Here is a 19,094-nt window from a genome sequence, read left to right as displayed (position 1 = left end):
GTTCTTCCCCAGAGAAGATAATTGTATGCGTCACTTTTGAAAACAGCATAATATTGAAAATTATGAATACTATAACTGTAATAAATCTAGGGATTCTTGCATCTTTCAATGACGATAGCTTTTTTCCGCATCAACCGATGCGAATGAAATTTTTACCGTAAACAACAGCTTATAGCATTTTATTTGTAATTCAAACCAATTGCAATTTTTTCAATATTTCTTGTCCACGTCATGTGGTAAAATAATTGTTCTAACTTCTCAAAAAAAGCCCAAGTGGCATGTTAACAAGATTAAAGAAATTAGCGTTTTTTTAAGAGTGACCATTATTAAGGCGGCCCATGTATACATAATTAGCCTATTGAAAGCTGGTATTAGAAGAATAATGAAAGGTCTTAAAGAGAAATACGAAATCATTGGCAATTATTCGATTCAGTGCGGTGGAGATGTATGTTGAAGAATCGCACAATGCGTCCGCAACAATGCTCGGTTCCATGTAGAGGCGCTGCACCACGAACAGAAATCAGCGATTTCAAATCAGTGGTTCACGCGACATCAAGCGCCTCTTCAATTTTCCCGCACCACATTGATTACCGCACGGGAATGAGTGTGAATGAATCGGTGAAAGCGAGGGAATTTTCCAAGCAAAATAGAATGAACGGTTGTAGACGCTGGTTGTGTAGAAATCGCAACACATCGCAGTTAAATTGAGAAAGTCGATGCAATCTTCGAAGCCTCGGTTCCTCTAATACTGAACATTGCACGTGATTAAGGATCAAACCATTTGCGGATTTCGGCGAATAGTTGCCCGAACATCTCGAGCAGTTTGGTCATGCGCTAACATAGGTAATAGTCGCGTGAAACTTCCTAACATGAGAAATTACGGATTCTGAATATTCGGGAGAAGTTCTGGAACTTTCGGTGCTCAGTAACTCATCTGTAGACTGCGGATGGTTATGCAATTTTCATTTATGCTATTTTTAGTGGGAACAGCCTTTGTAAATACAGAAAAATGAAAAATTGTACTAAATTATATCGACATTTATATTCTAGCAATTTTTGAAAATTTTCATATGCCTTAATTGCATAGAGATCTGCAATCTATTCATTTGTAACACAAGCCTATTTTTTGTCCATTCTACGTATCGTTCATTCATAAGAAAAATGACATAAGCCAAAGAAGGAAATTTCACAGGAGAACGATTTGAAAATTACCTGAAATTTTGCCAATTTTTTTTATTGTACGTCACCAACTTAGAAATGTAATATAATTTGTTATTTAGATACTAGGTGAATTGTTATATATGTACATTAGTTATAAATAGACTGCGGATTTCATGTGTTCATGACAAAATGGGTGCGTACAATTTAAAACAGTGGTGGTATTAAAAAGATTAATGGCCCCCAATGTATCAGTTTCACCTTGACAAGATAATCAAAAGAAGAATAAAAATTTTTATTTGGCTCCTGTGTCTTGCAATCGATACAAACATTTTTTATTTTGCATAGAGATCCGCAGTCTAGTAATAAAGTATACCACAATTTATACAATATTTATTATTATATACTGTCTTTAGAAATATACTTTGAGTTGTGTCACTTTTCTCATGAATGAACGATATACATACAGTGGGTAACGAAAGTATTCGAACGCACTTGAAAACTAACTTTTTTATAATTGTATCAAACGACCAATTGAAAGCATTGGTTTGCGAAACGATCTGCAAAAAAGATTTTCTAGAAATTACAATTTACAAGGTTACATGCAACAATAAAAAAGGCATTTTTTTCAAACTTTCTTATTTGGGCCCATAATGAAAATTTAAAATATATGTTTTGTAGATCTATGTTAGTTATACATTCAGAAAATTTAATCGAAATCAATTAACATACACACGAGCTACAAGCGGTTAAAAATGTAGGAAATCGTAATTTTACTCGACTTTTGATCAGTTTCTGCTTAAAATCCACACAATTTTTTCCTGCGTCGGCCGATTTCGATGAAATTTTCAGCACGTGTATAACTACCATAAATCTACAAAAGATATATTTTAAATTTTCTCTCTTTAAGGGCCCAAATAAAAAAGTTTTAAAAAATGCCTTTTTTTATTTCTGCATGTAACCTTGTAAATTATAATTTTTGGAAAATCTTTTTCGCATATCGTTTCATAAACCAATGCTTCTAATTGATAATAAAAAAAATCAGGTCGTTTAGTACAATTATAAAAAAGTTATTTTATTTTAAAGGACGTTCGAATACTTTCGTTACCCACTGTATGCTTCCAAAATAAGAATACAGCAAGGTCAAAGTGTTAGAAATAGTCCACCAAAAAATCAAGTGTCCTGGTGTATGGTGTTTTCTAATTACAGATGTTGTGACCGTTCGCAATACATATACTCGATCCCATCACTAGTTACCCGAACAAAACACTATACACGTATCTCGAACTCTACGCGCATAGCGGAAAAGCTAGTTGATTGTATGTGCGAGATACCAGTTGAAGGTCACGCGCAAGTTCAATGTCCTTTGAGACCTGTAAATCACCGTAAAACTGTGTTCCTTCTTCTTAAAGTTTAATCAAATGCAATTAGAAAGAAGTGGTAGACGTCGTACCGCAGGTTGCTTCAGCAAGTAACTTAACTACTGTTTGCATCCTAACGTCAAGCAATGACGTTCACGATGATGTAACTATCGTTATTAAGGATGACAGATGGCAGATGTCACACGCGATGCAACTATTACTCAGAGCATTATTATTTGTTCATACGTGACGTTTCTTATATTTTGTTTAGTAGTTCAGAAAAAGCGCTATTGTTGTTCGTCAATTGATTTATGCGCTTAGACATCCTAAAGTAATACTTTTGAAATATTACACAAGTTTTTTACAGTGAAAATATATTTCTTTCTATGTCTTCATCTTATAGTAAGTATATGTTTTATTAGCTTCGAAACTTTCATATTTTTCATTTTATAATTATTGAAATTATGAAGCTGCATACATGGAAATTGATACGCTAAATTTTTTTGTCCAAGCGCATATTGTTTTAAAAATTGCGCGAGATCTAAATAAATAGAGCCTTGTCATTTTTATCAGCTGCAATACTTTAATCGCTTTTACAAGGAAAAGACCCCAAGTGGCCAACTTCGATTTTGATAATTTTTTGTGAGATGGTGGTATATGGATCCCTAATTATTTATGCAAAATATTAGGTGTAGTTACTCAATAATTTTAAAGATATAAACAATTAAAGTTTCATACTAATGGAACTTCGAAAACTACTACTTTAATTTAAACGAACCTTCAATTGTTTATATCTTTAAAACTATTGAGTAACTACACCTAATATTTTGCATACATAATTAGGGATCCATATATCATCATCTCACAAAAAATTATCAAAATCGAAGTTGGGCACTTGGGGTTCTTCCCTTGTGAGAGCTCGGTAGGTTTAGTGTTAACGTGGTCAAAACAAACTTCACCGAGCATCGAGTCTCCAGCGGTGGGGGTAAACGGATCCAGACGTTGTCGGCAGAGTGTTAAATAGACGAGTAATAAAAGGAAACATAAATTAGAAATTAGATTCATAATTATTAAGAATCGCTGCATTTTCTGTGTGAAATAACTAGACCATAAATCCGTATTTTGCTAGTAGATAGTGCGAAGTAACGGAACATCTCAAAAATCGACAGCATTGATCAGCATTTCCGGTGTCCCCATTGCGAATCTGATACTGCAACGGTCGGCACATGTAGTTACACGCCTAATCTTGTGGAACCTGATCGAGTCGCTGCGTTCAAAACAAATTTGGGTCTCCTATAAACAGTTTCCGACGGACAACGAGTTCTGTTGCGCGAGACTCGAGATTATGAGAATTTGAAAGTGAGCCAGGTGTGTCGCATCCAGCCATATGCACGCTGGGTTCACAGCTGACACTTAGAACGATTAGACAAATGTATTCTAAATATAGAATTAATTAGTTTCTAATCGCCAGTAACTTATTAACACCTTAGGGTTCATCTCGGCGAAATCTTCATCGAGCAATCAAAAGAATTCTGAGCAATATAAACTAAACTAATCACTCCTCTCTGAATGCCTTGCAATTGATGCGAACAATTTTTAGTATATTTAAACAAGGTTTGTTGATTATTTAGAGCAGTCAATAGTCAATTGCAAAACAGCTTTAAAGTTTGAACTCCAGTTATTAACAAATATTAAGCATTAACTTCGGATGTGAATATCTTTGGGCGTATTATGAATTATAACTTAAGATTTTGTGCAAATACAAGATACCAAAAACCGGAGCCTCTACACGAGCCTTTAATAACCACCCATGCAACATATAAATAGGAATTTTAACAAAAAAAGTGCCTATTATAAAATAAAAAAATATTAATTCATTCAAAAATATATTAACTCTAACAAAAAAGAAATTCCCCTTTGATAAAATGATCGCTGTCAGCGAACCTGTTGGCGGATTTCCGGTCTTTAAAGTGTTAAGATGTTCAAGGTGTTTTCCTCGTCACACAGAGAAAAAGACGATCCACGATCATGATTCATTGTGGCTTGGCTATTTTCAAGAGCCGAATGGGAATACAAGAAAGTAATTAATTGTTAACTTCATCAGCATTGCTGATTCACTCGAGCGTGGTTGTAGCTCGTTTGCTTTCATTATATTCGCTTTCCATTGTTCTCCGTTATGCCGGTTGATTCCATGCCGGGTATCCGCTAACCGGAAGCACGCTGGAAAACGCGAATCCCCCAACTTCGACACTTATGCTCGATATCCACGGCCGGGAGAGATTTCTCTGTTTTTATCTGCCGTTCTTGCCCGGATTCTTTTCTTTTCCGAAGTTCTTTTTGTTCACCTTTGCTTTTCCCCGGCGCGGTGAGACGAGCCACGCTCATGTGTTCACAATAAAACCTTGAAGAGGTTAACCAAACATTCGAATACATATATTGCTTTCGCACGAATTCCTTGCGCACCGCGTGCTCGCATCGACTGACTTAGAGCTCGGAATGAGATAATAATTACTATTCCTTTTACGCATTCACGGCCTTGGATCGCGTGCGTAATCTTTCACTTGCCATCGCGAATTTCCGCAACCTCTTTTATACGGTACTTGGAAAAACAAATTTTAATGCACTAAGTCGCTCGGAAAGTAATGAAGTGATTATTCTGATCAACGTGAATTTTATTATGAAAAACTATCCGTATTCTGACGCTAAATGTTAGTTCGAAAGTCGGCTTCCTCCATTGCCCTCAGTTTTGGTGAAAATTAACGGAAGAAAAATCGAATTTTTAGCTTCTAGAATTTCTTCTGTTTTGACAAGAAAGCTATACGAATAATTCGTACGCAGAATAGTTTTTTAGAGTTTCACAAATACAATGTTGAGCTTTTTTTTAATACCTAGATTCCGGATTTTTATGCAAAGCAACAAATTTGTTCATCAATTGCAAGGCACAGGAGCTATATATCAATTTATATTTTTCATCAATCATTTTAATGTAGTGAAAATAATATATATTAATACTCTTAAAGTTCTTTGATCTGTTCACTGTTTCAAATTGCATCTACTCATTTTTGTTATAAATGCATAAGATCCGGAGTCTATTAATGACATTATAAGATTTTTTAAAAAATTTATATTCACCTTCTTCCTTTGAAACCCGTCGATGAAAATAACAACTAGAATTTCGTTTTCGATTGGCGAAATTCATTACCTTCGCATTTGTAACAATAAAATTGTTTATAGACAGACAACATGTGAACTTCAGTGACACATGATTTATTCAGCAGCAAAAATAATATGGCCTCGACCAAAGTAATACCTGAGGCTATCTTTCCTGAGGCTATCTCTTCTAAAAGAGTTAAAACTCGGTCATGTCCAACTAACATTGATAATATTGCGAAATAGTAACAATGCATTCATTTGTGTTTTAATATTAAACGTTAACATTAAACGCTTACATTGTTTGCAAGACAAACCTTGAAGTATGTATTCATTTCATATAACTTTAAATATAATTAAAGAATATGTTTTTAAAATAAAGATAAATTGAATGGTAACCATGTTTCTCAAACGTTTTTTTAGAGATTGTTTTTCGGAGTCTCTTCTTTACCCTAGTGTATAAGTATGTTTATTATCAAACGGAATACCAATTCGCTTGCACACCTTGCCGGTAGGTAATGTAGGAATAAAATTGTGAGCGCCTAGCGGTATACTACCACTGAATCGCTAGCATCTGACTGACCGTGGTTGCCTATTGCCAGGCGTTTCAGTAGTCAGTACCGGTCAGACACAGCTTCAAGTGGAAGTTGCAATTTCACGTCAAAAGCAACAGTAATGCGACCACCGATACTTTTCAAGTTTTATCGATTTGAATAATTTTAAGATTGAAACATTGGTTTCAGATCGTTGCTTGAGAACTTAAATTTAGTTTGAGAAATTAAACGAGTGCAAACGATTATCTGGTGTAGCCAAGTCAGACAATTTGCGCAGTCACCTTTTAGTAATTTCCATATCATGAATACTACATAGTTCGTCGCCATACTGTATTCTCCAGCTAAAAAGTATTGCAGAGGATTACGTGGCAGCTGGAGATGTCAAAACAAAGACGATCGATAAGATAATATGTATTCAGAAACAATAACCAGATAACCAAAATAATCATTGATAAGATAGCAACATGAAGCGAGGTTACTGATCTTGGTTTAATAGAATTTTTCATATGAGATTGACTTCCTTTAATTTTTGTTATGGTCCATGTAATCGATCCATTTTTGCATTAGTGTCTCGTAGTAATGAGTTTTATTTTTGATTTTATGCTGCAGTTTTAAGAATAAACTCATATGTAGAACTCCGGATTTTATGCATTTATAGCAAAAATGAGCACGGCAATTTAAAACAGTGAAAATATTAGAAGACTTGAAGAGTGTTAATATATTATTTTCACCACATTAAAATTATTAATGAAGAATATAAATTTAGCTCCTGTGTCTTGCAATTGATGCACAAACTTTTTATTTTGCATAAACATCCGGAGTCTACTCGTATGTTTACTAAAAATTGTGAGTAGTATTATATAATGTACTCACAATTTTTAGTAAACATATGAATTTATTCTTAAAAATGAAGCATAAAATCTATACAAATAAAAATGTAATGTTCGTTTGTTCAAAATCTAACAACTCCGAAACGGCTGAACGTAGAAAGCTGGGGTTTGAGCCATTAGGCACAGCGTTCCTTCGGGAAGGTTTTAGGGCAATCCGCATTCGAAAAAGTCCATTCCTTCAAAAGTTGTGACGTCATTAGTGACCAGACGACTTTTTCGCTCTCTTTTGGACACGTTTTTACTTATAACTTTTGACTGGTAGCACTTATATTCAATCTTGAGGTACTCATTGGATTCAGCTCGTCGAGTTCTTTCAAATAACGACTGATTCGATTCAGTAGGTTGCAGAGTTTAGGAGTTATAACACAAAAGTTGTGCGTTTTTCTTAAACTTTCTGGTTTACCGACTTTTTAAACAGCTGTAGTTTTTCAACGGTAGGTTTTAGGAAAAATCCGAAACCACCTTGGTGATTGGAAATTTAATTCTCTACAACTTTCATATTTCACACTTTTTTCTCCGACGCGATCCAAGGGGTCATGCAAAAAACGATATAAACTCGAAAATGTTGATAGTTTCCCTTTAAGGTATTTTCGGTCGTAACTTTTGAATCGTTTGTCGGAAATAAGTTTTGGGCAAACATGCTTACCTATTTAGCGTGCGAAAGTCTACAAAATGAGTCGAACAGTTTTACAGAAGTTAGAAGCAGAAATAGGGTCAAAACGGTAAAATAGGGTAAAAATGGTATATAATAAAATCGCGTGCCACAAAAATAAAACTCATTAGGAGACTCGAGTGCAATAATAGGTTCAATGACATGGACCATAACAAAAATTAAAGAACTACTTTTCTACGACAAAAATTTTTTCGTTTTCATACTTTGAAAATTGAATTTTCTAGCATTGTCCCACTCATCTTTAGCTTACAGCTATCTTTTCCTATTACTCAGCTTATCCTCATCCGTTTAGCAGTTACATATTGCCTGTAGATCTCAGTAGTTCAGGTAAACAACCCGCGATAAGGTTCGGGCCCCTATCGTGTTGGACGGCAAACCCTGGGTCCATTTTGACTCGGGCATTAGAAAGACTGACGTGCCTCGGAAAAGTACAAGGGTCATAGTTACACCCCTGTCTATGGTTATCATGGTTATCACGTCGTAGCATACTGATGCAATGGAGTTAAAATTTACAACACATCGACACTAATAGCGAAGAACGTTTCGTACCAGGTTGCAATCCTCTAGTTTGTCCGAGAGGATAGTTCTAGGGAAAATAGAGTAATCGGATTTTGGTCCATTTTCCCAATGAAATTACTAGAGTGCGGACCTTTACGCAAAATAAAAATGTTCTACGAACTATAGTAAAATAGAAATTTATTTCATGATTTATTTTCTTCCTTACATTAAGTAATTCCACCGTTTTTTTATTGTTTTTTACTGATTCTCGTGTCAGATGTGCCTAAATTCCACAGTCTAATAATTACGCGCGAAAGGTTATACGATCCAGTAGAAATGAAAAAATTTCACTTTTGTTTTGTAACACTAATTGCGACCTCTAGATTTATGTATAGCATCGGTTGGTAATATCCGGACTCCGGGTTATATGCATTTATAACAAGAATAAGTAGATGCAATTTAACACAGTGAACAGACTAAAAAACTTTAAGAGTATTACTTTTCACTACATTAAAATTATTAATGAAGAATATAAATTGATATATGGCTCTTGTGTCTTGCAATTGAAGCACAAATTTTTTATTTTGCATAACAATCCGGAGTCCAGTAATATCGAACAGTGTATCGAACATTGTAATATCTCGACAAGTGGCGAATTCAATCGAGAGTCGTTTAACATACTCGTTCATAAACAAGATAAATATGTATTGAGCTGTAAGCTTCAGTTGAAAGTCTAATGTTAGACGAGAAATATTGATTGCAGGCGTTCAAAAGTTTTCGATAGACAAGGTCAGCAGCTAACTTTTCTAGCGAAGCAAAGTTCAAACATGTTATCTTTGCGTGATTTATCATTGAAGAAGATTCGTTCAGAAGAAGTTCACTAGTAAATCATATTTTTTCCTATCCTTCTAATTACGATATTCTATTGAAGAGTCTTATAGTATTGGGAACATTTGCCTCAATTGAGACAAAACCGTCCCCACTGTAGCGCCCACTGTCCCCTTCCAGTAAGCGCCGTTACGGTGGGGTAACGTAGATACGTTGGTGGGGGGCAAAGCAATCGTTTGAGGGGCCCTAACCGTGTCCAGCACTGTAGCACACCACTATAAATACGGTGTCATTACTATAACAATACAATTTTAAGGCATTTCAACTTATACACATTCATCCCCCTTATTCCTTTGCACTAGAACATCGAGTCAGACTCGCGATGAAGATTTCGAGCAGAATCTACTAAATCTATATATCATTCATTTCTTTTAAATCGAAATAAAATTCTATTTTGTTGTTGTCCATAAATATAGTCATTGGACTATGTATAGACCTACAGGGTGTATAAAAAGTAATGATCATCCGTCCTAGGGGTGAATCTACACCTCTGGATCGGTGGACATTTGTGAGAGAAACTTGCCGCACAATTGTTTATAACAAAGAAAAATGTTGTTAATGTTTGTTTTTACATGAATAGCTTCTACTCATTGCGTGATTCTGCACTTCTATCTGGAAGGTAGAGATTTGTTATAACAATGGACCGCAAAATTGACCTTAACATTAATATCCCAAGATTAAAATTATTTTCCATTTCATCATGTAATACTCGTCGCAACGAACGAAAGTCTCAAAGGAACCATGTGTCACACGTCAACCGTTCTCTTAGAAAACGACTGTAAAGATTCGCCAACTATTTTATTCCATACGTCTACCGTGTGTCTTGAAATTGTATAAACGTGGAGGGGATGATTCTACACGGGAAAATAAGTCGAAAATATAGAATACATTTTTTTATTTGACGCGTCGTTTTCGAGAAAATTGACTAACAATCTGTCAAATTCGCGTGCCTAGCGTTCTCATGAAGTAGAATGAGTCGATCATGAACAGACACGTCAGACGATTCCTATTCAATGGCACGCGTGATCGCCTTTTCAAGCACTTTCTCGGATAGGGGGAGAAAAGCGATAAAAAAAAATTTCTACATTTTCTCATGTAGAATCATCTCCACGTTTATACTATCTTAGGACTCCCTGTAGACCAGGCATGTCAAACACGCGGCCCGCGGGCCGTATGCGACCCGTCGACAAGTACTCTGCGGCCCGGCCATGAAAAAAACTGTTGCTGACAATTTACAACTGGAATTAATCGAAATGCAGCGTGATTTCATATTGGAACTAAAATATATGGATGTTGGGATTCCTGATTTCTACAATTATTTCTCTGTTGACCGATTTTCCAATATGTTATGTGCAATTAGGCGTATTTCAGCTATGCGCGACCCGCATAACGATTTTTTACGATAAAAAATAATAAAACTGAGGACAGGTCAAGATTAACAGACCGGGTTGTGCAATCAATTTCAAAAATAATTACAGCTCAACAAATTCAACCGAATTTTGAAAATTTGTTTACTGAAAACCGTTGCCAAGTTTTTTCGAAATAAAAAAAATAGAACAGTTCTATTCAAATAAAGTAAACTTGAAGAAAAACAACTTTTATACTTCATATGTATTTTTGTAATATTGTTGTGTTTGCACTATGTTATTTTGTATGTGTAACTGCAATGTTAATAAAAGAAATGTGTTTCTTTATTTCGAGTTTGCATTTCTTATTGCGGCCCTCGAATTAATTTATAATACTTAATGAGGCTCTTGGTGATAAATGAATTTGACATGCCTGCTGTAGACATATGAAATAAAATAATTTACGAAACTTTAAAGTCGTTTACTAAGAGAACAGTTGGCATAAGACGCATAATTCCTGCGAGACTTTCGTTCGTTGCGATGAGTACTACACGATGAAATAAAAAACAATGTTGACCTTGGGATTCAATGTTAAGGTGAATTTTGCGGTTACAGTGGTCATGACGTATCATTTTGAAACACCCTGTACAGTAAATATAAACTTTCTTCTTCATCCAAGAAATGATGAAACAGGTAGAAACTCTAATCATTGCAACCATAAAATAAATTGCAGCGTAAAGGGTTAATACGTTACGAATACGTATGCATTCGTCGGGTTGTAGCGACGCTGCTGATTGAAAGAAGCGTTTCGCCATTTCTGGCAATCGGCTAAAGTCAGGCGTTCGATATCGTCTATGTCTATACTGTGTATTCGAAAGCGTCAACACTGTTAGCGGGCGGAGCAGTCACCATAAAATGCAAGGTAGCCAATATTTTTCTCTACGAGGAAACGTAAACCCTGTCGAAGCGAAATACATATTTCGAGGATGAAGAGGATGCCCGACGAGAGCGAGACAAACTCGTTTCAATGAATACGCTCGTACGAACGGCGCGGCATGGTTGGTCTATCTGTGCGGTGAAAGTCGCTCTGAAAAATCATTCCGTGTCCTCCCCTGGTCTTTCGGAAACAGATATAGAAGGAGGAATAGTCGGGGGCGAGAGAGCGCCCGCGCGCACCTCGTGTTCATCAGTCTACGCAGCGAAGGCGAGTGCGACGGTGGCGTCGGGACGCCGCGACGGCGCAGACTGCTCGATCGATTCCACGTTTCGGTGTGCTCGACATTCGAGAGAGGCACCGTCGAGTCTGACAGCGGCGAGGAAGAGGGCGAGAGCTGACTAGAAACAGCGAAGCGAAGTGGCTGAAACGAAGGGGCGAGAAAGAGCGAGCTATCGTGATATAGCCAACCGGGATATAGGAGACAGAGAGAGGGGAAGAGAGAGAGTGAGAGAGAGAGAGAGGGGGGGAGAGAAAGAGAGTCGAAGGGAGTCGGGTTATCGGTGCGCGTGTGTCTTCCGTCGACGACGCGAACGACGAGAACGACGGGAACGTGCGAGAATCTCCAGATCGCCGAGCTGACAGATCTACGGGGAAGGTTTCCTCCGAGCCTCGAAATCAGCCTCGCCCCCGTGTCAACCGGTTAAAAATATTCGCGCGGCGCGCAGCACGGCGCAGGATGACGGCGTTGCGGACCTAGAAGAGGGAAACGTAAGCTGAGAACGAACATCCTCTACTCGAGCCGGGATCGATCGTGTCGAACACACTCCTCGTAAACGCGTCCGCTGTTCCATGACCCACATGTGGACGGTGCTCGGTCCGAAATCCATGGACCACGTTATTGGTCATGGACTCGTTTCGCTCGTTTTAGGTGCTGTTCCTCGGGACCCGACCCGAACCGATCCGACCCGACAGTGAACTTCCCCGGAGACCGACACTGACCCCATGGATGGACACCGGTGCGACGATGAGAGCGCAGTCGAGAGAGGAGTCGGTGTTGCGGTAAGGGTGCTCTTGCTTCTTCATGTATGTTTCTTGCCACGTTTGTCGATCTCTCGTGAATCGTCGTTGTTTCCCTTCTTTCGAGCCTGTCCACCTTTTGATGTCGCTAATGTCCATCCTCGGACACGATCGGACGTCGTCGGTTGGACTAGGTTGCTCGCCGTTGTCGCGTGCTTCTCTCACTCAGAACGGCTCTAATATCGATTTACGTTCTTGAAATAGTCACGAAGAACCGGTACAGGTAGACACTTCCTCATGTGTCAAAACAGACACCGGGTTCTTCGGTCGGGCTCGCCTGTTTTGATCGGCTGCGACTTGGAGCCTGGATTAGAATAGCGTCGTGAAAGGAGCGACTGTTGGTGTGACATGCTCTTCAATGTCAAAGGTTATCCGATAGTGACGTATACCACCCGAGACATGTACACGTACACCATTCGGCAAGAATTGATGCGTTCAAGCAAATCGTTGGGGGATTTTCCACCTTGTCGGTAGCGAATCGTTGATAAATTCCATCGCTCCGATGCCGATCGTGTTAATAATTGTAAGACAAACTTATTATTGTCTGTGGGTTTTTCTTTCAGTCGGTTCAGTGGACGGTATTTCCACTGGAACGCTGCTATCTTTCATCGGAATGTCGTGCATTTTGATAATATGACGAAAGAGGCGTTAAGAAATATGCGAGGAATAATAGAAAGTATGAAACCGTGGTTTTCGTCGGATACGAAACTGCGACAATTGAACATATGGTGGCGCGTAGAAGTGTAACTTAATTTGTACGAGGGTAATTGAATTATTACGATGAATGTGGCAATTGTAGCATCGGTAACTTGTGTCTCGCCGATTGCATAGGGGTCCCCATTAATTTTCTGTGGGCTGTAGATCCGGAGAACAAGACGGTTACTTCGTATGTTGCAAACTGTTCCCCCATGTCTTCTCAACATTCTGAAAACTGCGAATTTAGAAACGCGCATCATTTGCATGTTGCAACAGTTTTTTCGTGTTTAGTACGCAAATTGTAGCAATAATATTCCAAGCGACCAGGAACGAAATCTTGTGTAACATTCATTGTTTTTATCGTGTACGTATGTTTAATCAATCGGCTACTAAAAAAGTATGCATTCTCTATAATTAACACATTGGTCTGTGTAATTAGTCATGGTGCAACGGACAAGATCCGGCAAAACGTATAATGGAAGCAAGATACGAAACACGATAAATTTGATTAAAATTCGAGAGGTTCTATAAGATTTGATAAGTCAAGTTTCATTAGCTCTCACCAGAATTTCATCAGAACGTTAGCACATTTTTTTTCTAGTAAACGGGAATATTCGCTTCACCTTTCCTAAACCCCAATTTACTCGGAATCATGTTGTGGTAATTAGTTCTCGATTAGCACGCTCGCTACCGTCGTCACGCGTACGTGACGTTCGCGATCTCGCAGTTTAGTTGAAGACAGTCAAATTAATTTTCTATACTTGTTTCAAGTAGACTTTCTTGCGTTAAATTGTTTTGATCTTTCACAAATGAGTGCATTGAATAAAACATCTTAACAACTAGAATAATTGGTGGTAGCGAACGTGCTAGAGGAACAGAAGAATCTGATAATTGAAACGTGACTGTTTATAGGAGCCGAATCGTTGAGGATAGTAGACGAAAACGGCAGCTAGAATTTAAGAAATATCTAATCGTGTCATCTTAAACTTTTGCAGGGGGATTATTGAGAGATGCGAGCTCGCCTTGCAATTTCAGTTTTCCCGATATTGCTCGGTTCACGGAAACAATTGAACGTCGACTGCTTGTTAGGAAAGCGTTTTATAAGAACCTCGAAGACACTCTCGACTGTCTCGGCTAGAACGGGTGTCTGAAAAGCACGGAGTTGGTTGATTTGGGAACGCGGTTGCTCTATTTCTGGAGTTTGAATCGGGTTACTTAATGTTTTTGAACCTTCTACTTTCCCTGCCTCGTTATCTCTGGTCACAAGCTATTGGCGATTACGATATCACATCTAACGTTCACTTCTCTCGATGTTTGACGTGGTTTTGTTGTCGATGTTGTCTGATTCTATTTAGCTTCTGAATCATCTTCCGCGTCACACGCGCTTTATCGATTGAACTCAAATAATTCTGCGAACGCGCATCGGGCCGAATCCGAGGCTTTTTTCAATGTCGTTCTTATGCATCTTCTGTTTTACAGAACGTTTATGATGGCTGAACCACATGACTTTCCTTTCGAATGATTTTTTATAAACAACCAACGTTATTGTTTGATAAATTCAGCGTTTTATTTCGTATCTATGTGTAAAAATAACATTAACGAATATTTGCAGGAGATATTGCAAAACTTCTGTACAGATTCTACTCAATTGTTGAAACAAAGGTTTTCGATGTAGAATATACTTGAATATACTAGAATATACTAGAATATACTAGAATATACAAGAATACCAGAATATGTATACCTGAATGTACTTGAATATACTATGTATATGAATGTACGCGAGTATACTATTACATGAACGATCTACAAAATATTGACATTTCAGGAAAGATACAAATTACAACCTTAAAGACAATCTGTTCTTTGTGGAATTTAATTAAGAAACAAGGTAGGAGTGCAATATTTGCATAATGTAGGTTTCTGGGTATCCGAGCGTCGATTCTTATAATATTGTATAGTGAAGTGGAAGTCTGCCAACACCTTATCGTATTGCTTTATTTCGAATACTGATTTTCACTGATTTACAGATTCTACATAAAATACATTTTAAAAATTACCATACAACGAAACAGCTATTGAACACTTTAATTTTCAATTTTACATATATAATCCTTTACACTTCACGCGATATCTTACCAGTGCTGGACAGTAAATAATGTTTAACATATAGTTTAGAACAACAAATCACAATGGTATTTGTTGTTGCATTTATACTGCATATAGAACGAACTATGTATTGAAAATCTTTATTACTTTCATGAATGGTTCTACCAAAATGTTATTCATATATGCGATTGTATGTTACCATTTATAAAATAATTGGTGACCGAAATGGAGACCGAATCTAGTATTCTGACCACGTGTAATCAATTCTGAAACATCTGTCAGGGTCACTGCGATACATAGACATCGTCCCACGAAGGATTAAAGTTGGAGATTGATAAAATACACGTTACAGCGAGGTTAAATCTAGGCTTTACGACTCCAGGTGAATTCAAACGAATATTTATCACGACCATGCGTATCGTATTTCGAAAATAGTCGTGACTAATTGATATGTACAACTTTCGATAAAATCAGGTGTGATTTCACACAAGCATAGAAGCATAGCTAAAACTACCGGCGCGGCAATGTAAAATACAACAGTTATCGATCCGCAGCTATCGCGAGAGACGGCGAAAGCGGTAATGTCTCGATGTATGCGAAAACTTTGTAATCGAAATATCAACTGACAAATCTGTCGGCACAAATGTCATATGAGAAACGACTAAGAACAAAAAGGTTTTGTCGTTGTATTTATTATGCTTGAATTATGTATCTAATTTCGTATGATGTTAACACTTTATCTCTACTGGTAGCCTATTAATAGGCTTTTCAATAATTGTGCTGCACCAAATGGAAGCTTAAAAATCTTCTTTTACACAATAATGCCAAGGGAAATTATTGAATTTTGTTATTGAGGTTGAGAGTTGTTGGTTTATGATTAAAGTTGCTGTTGCTATTGAACGATTCTTTTAGAAAATCCTCAGCCACGAACCATAGACTTTCAACAATTATGGAATAATCACCGGTAGCTAATGTGTTAATATCTGAACGATCGAGTTTCTAGTTTCTTGAAGGAGTATACTCCACGTTAGCGGTGTAAATGTTCCACAAACATACATACATGTATACCGAAACAGTATTCCATTCGTTTCGATTATCAAAATCCTGAAGGGCGCATTTTTTGTCTTCTAGAACTGCAGCAAAGGTACGAGGCGGGGTGCGGCCACGTCTTTCGGCTTCCGGCGACATCCGATTCGGATTCCTGTGGCGATATCGAACTACTCAGCGGAGTCTAGTCTGACCCAGCCACGATCGAAATCTGCCGGTCCCGAGCAGAATCGTCGTCGCGACGAGGACAACGCGAGCGCGACTCGCAACCTGTCGTCAGGTCGATCGACGCCCAGACTCGCTCCACCGAAGAAGGACGCTACTGGGATCGCGGTGAGGACGAACCGTTTCGGGTACAAGCAGCCGCAGGTGAAGTTTACGAACAAGGTTGCAGACATCTGCAGCAGCCACACGGTCAGCCATTACAACCAAGAGGCGTTGCAGCAACATCAGCAAGAGAGTGTACCGAAACAGACGCAGAGGGTAGCCTCGGTCGTGTGCAATACGTCTTCTGTGCCCGCGTCGAAGATCAGGTCGCCCGCGCGTAGTGTGACCATTTACAACAATGTTGGCACCTCCCAAGTGGACGGGAATCGAAGGCCATCGGGTATTCGCGAGCCGGTCGGCAGGTATACACTGCACACCAGCCACCTGCCGTTGCCTCAGTTCGCCGTGAGGGTCACCAACGCGAACTCGAAAACCGCGAAAACAGCGGCCAATTTGAATAGAATGGTGTCCGCTGCGTCGAAGGGTTCTACAAGCTCGAAAGAGGGTTCCAGCACCGAGGATTCTGGTGTGGGTAGCCAGCAGGGTTGCACGGTGGACGACACCAACCGAGGTTACGATTACACCGGCGGTTCTCCGAGCAGGAGACGAGGCATAGGCAGACCTAGGAATTTAAGAATGGTGGTGAACGGAAAGAGTTTCGACGTCAGGGATGTCAGAGACGACGACAGCACGGTCACCGAGATATCTGTCATTCCGTTGCCGAAGACATTCACGGCCCCCGGCACTGGACTGGTGCGGGAACGAACGACCCAATATCAAAGGATCGTTAACAAGGACAACAGACACGCCGAATCGACAACCTCCATGTCCACCACATCGTCGGAGGGATATGACGAGGGGCTCGGCGAGGAGAAAGTTTACAAAGACAGGTCTCGATCGGAAAAGATCCCATCCATTAAATCGGACTTCAGCCCTCCTAGCTCCGACGATCCTGAATACGGTCATGGTGAAGCTATGGCCGACGAATACTCGTTAAGCTCTAGCGACGAGTGCCAACGTTCCTCTTCCGTTGCTCATCATATGCAAGCTGCTGCGAACACAGTCAAAAACGTAACGCTACCGAGGACATCTCTGCGATCGGTGTTGCTCACCATCGAGGATCCTGCGTTCGCTGCTGCTGCAGCCACCTCTACCTCGCTGATAGACGACGAGACTTCTCCCGTTGATAGTCTTTTCGACAGCCTCACAGCCAGTATTACGCAATCGGACGCCAAGACGCCCAGAAAGGAGCTGCCCATGGAACAGTCCGGGAACACCTTGGACGATGACAGTCCTGGAACGCCTACCAACGCCTCAAACTCGTTGAGCTTGTCGGAGGGTAGGGAATTTTTCGACGACGAGATCGCTGATCAGCCTGGGCTTATTTTAAACGAGAACATGAGGGTCGGGGCTGAAGCTCAATCCATTGTAGCTAGCCAGCTTGTTACCGAAAACAGCCATACATTAGTCGAGTCCAGTCCTAAAGCAGGTAAAGGGGATTGATTGTCTTTGTTAACCTTTAGGAGGCCACTATAGTGGCCACGGACAAACTTGGGAATTTCGCTGAACATGTTGGTTGTTCCAAAAATGTTGTACTTCCTTGAAAGAGGTGATTCAACTTTTCTGTTGTACTTCCTTCAGGGGCTACAACATTTTTGGGACATTCTGTATATGTATATATCGCAAATGTTTCAAATAAGGGTTATATAGTTTTGGGGAGAATATAATTTTTAGAGTACAATATATCCTTGCAATTTATATACTGTATATGCTGAAAGTTGGACGTTTTCCGGTATTACTCATCAATTGTCCCACTTTACAGCTGCAGGATACAGTAAGAATGCGACAAACAGCCCACACCATGGCAAACGAATGAGTCGAGCTGGCAGCGTTGACACTCTGTCACCTTGCGAATCTATCGCATCCGACGATTTGATATTGGATTACGAACAGAGCGACGCAAGTTCCTTCGATGAGCGGCACCGGTGAGCATTTCGTATTCAGAAACCGTGGAAGAGCTTCTGTTAAAAGTCGTTTGTCAAATTTCGTTTGCTTGAGACGTTGACCAAATTTCCAATTGAGTTGACAATACAGTGGAACTCGAGCATGTAATTTTCTGATAAAATCTGTTACTTTGAAACCGTGGTCATCAAGTCTCAGAAGCTCATCTACAAAATGTTCATATTTCACTGATCTGTTGATCTAAAACCAAGTGAAATTTCTTTGTATTTTAGAATGGAGGCGACCGCAGCAATGCAAGATACGGACGAGCCCCCAATTCTTTCCAATTTGGTAGCACAAGGTGAACATGTGATGGGACGGTGGAGCAATCTGTTGGGTGCATGTCAATCGGTGCAGCAAACTAATAATACGAACACGATTAATAACAATGTGAACGGTGAATCGGCCAATAACAATAATCAAGCAGCCAACGAAATGGGGT

At 39.2% G+C, this 19,094-nt stretch overlaps 1 protein-coding gene across 9 annotated transcripts in view; it reads left to right on the top strand.

Moving 5' to 3' along the window:
* Positions 1–19,094, top strand: part of LOC143217054 (uncharacterized) — a 73,054-nt gene that overhangs the window by 8,820 nt on the left and 45,140 nt on the right. For 7 of the 9 annotated variants that reach the window (XR_013010713.1, XM_076440775.1, XM_076440787.1 and 4 more), the window contains 3 exons: positions 16,469–18,140; positions 18,474–18,636; positions 18,886–19,092. Coding sequence is in view for 8 of the 9 variants with exons in the window: in XM_076440775.1 (XP_076296890.1) it covers positions 16,469–18,140; positions 18,474–18,636; positions 18,886–19,092 (2,042 nt within the window). In the remaining variant the exon portion in view is untranslated. Of the gene's footprint in view, positions 1–11,153; positions 12,224–12,383; positions 12,515–16,468; positions 18,141–18,473; positions 18,637–18,885; positions 19,093–19,094 lie in introns of those variants that run through there. The other 2 variants (XM_076440798.1, XM_076440806.1) reach the window with 2 other exon arrangements.

This window comes from Lasioglossum baleicum, chromosome 2 (assembly GCF_051020765.1).
Source record: "Lasioglossum baleicum chromosome 2, iyLasBale1, whole genome shotgun sequence".
Lineage (NCBI taxonomy): Eukaryota > Metazoa > Arthropoda > Insecta > Hymenoptera > Halictidae > Lasioglossum > Lasioglossum baleicum.
This window is presented reverse-complemented; position numbering and strand designations above follow the sequence as displayed.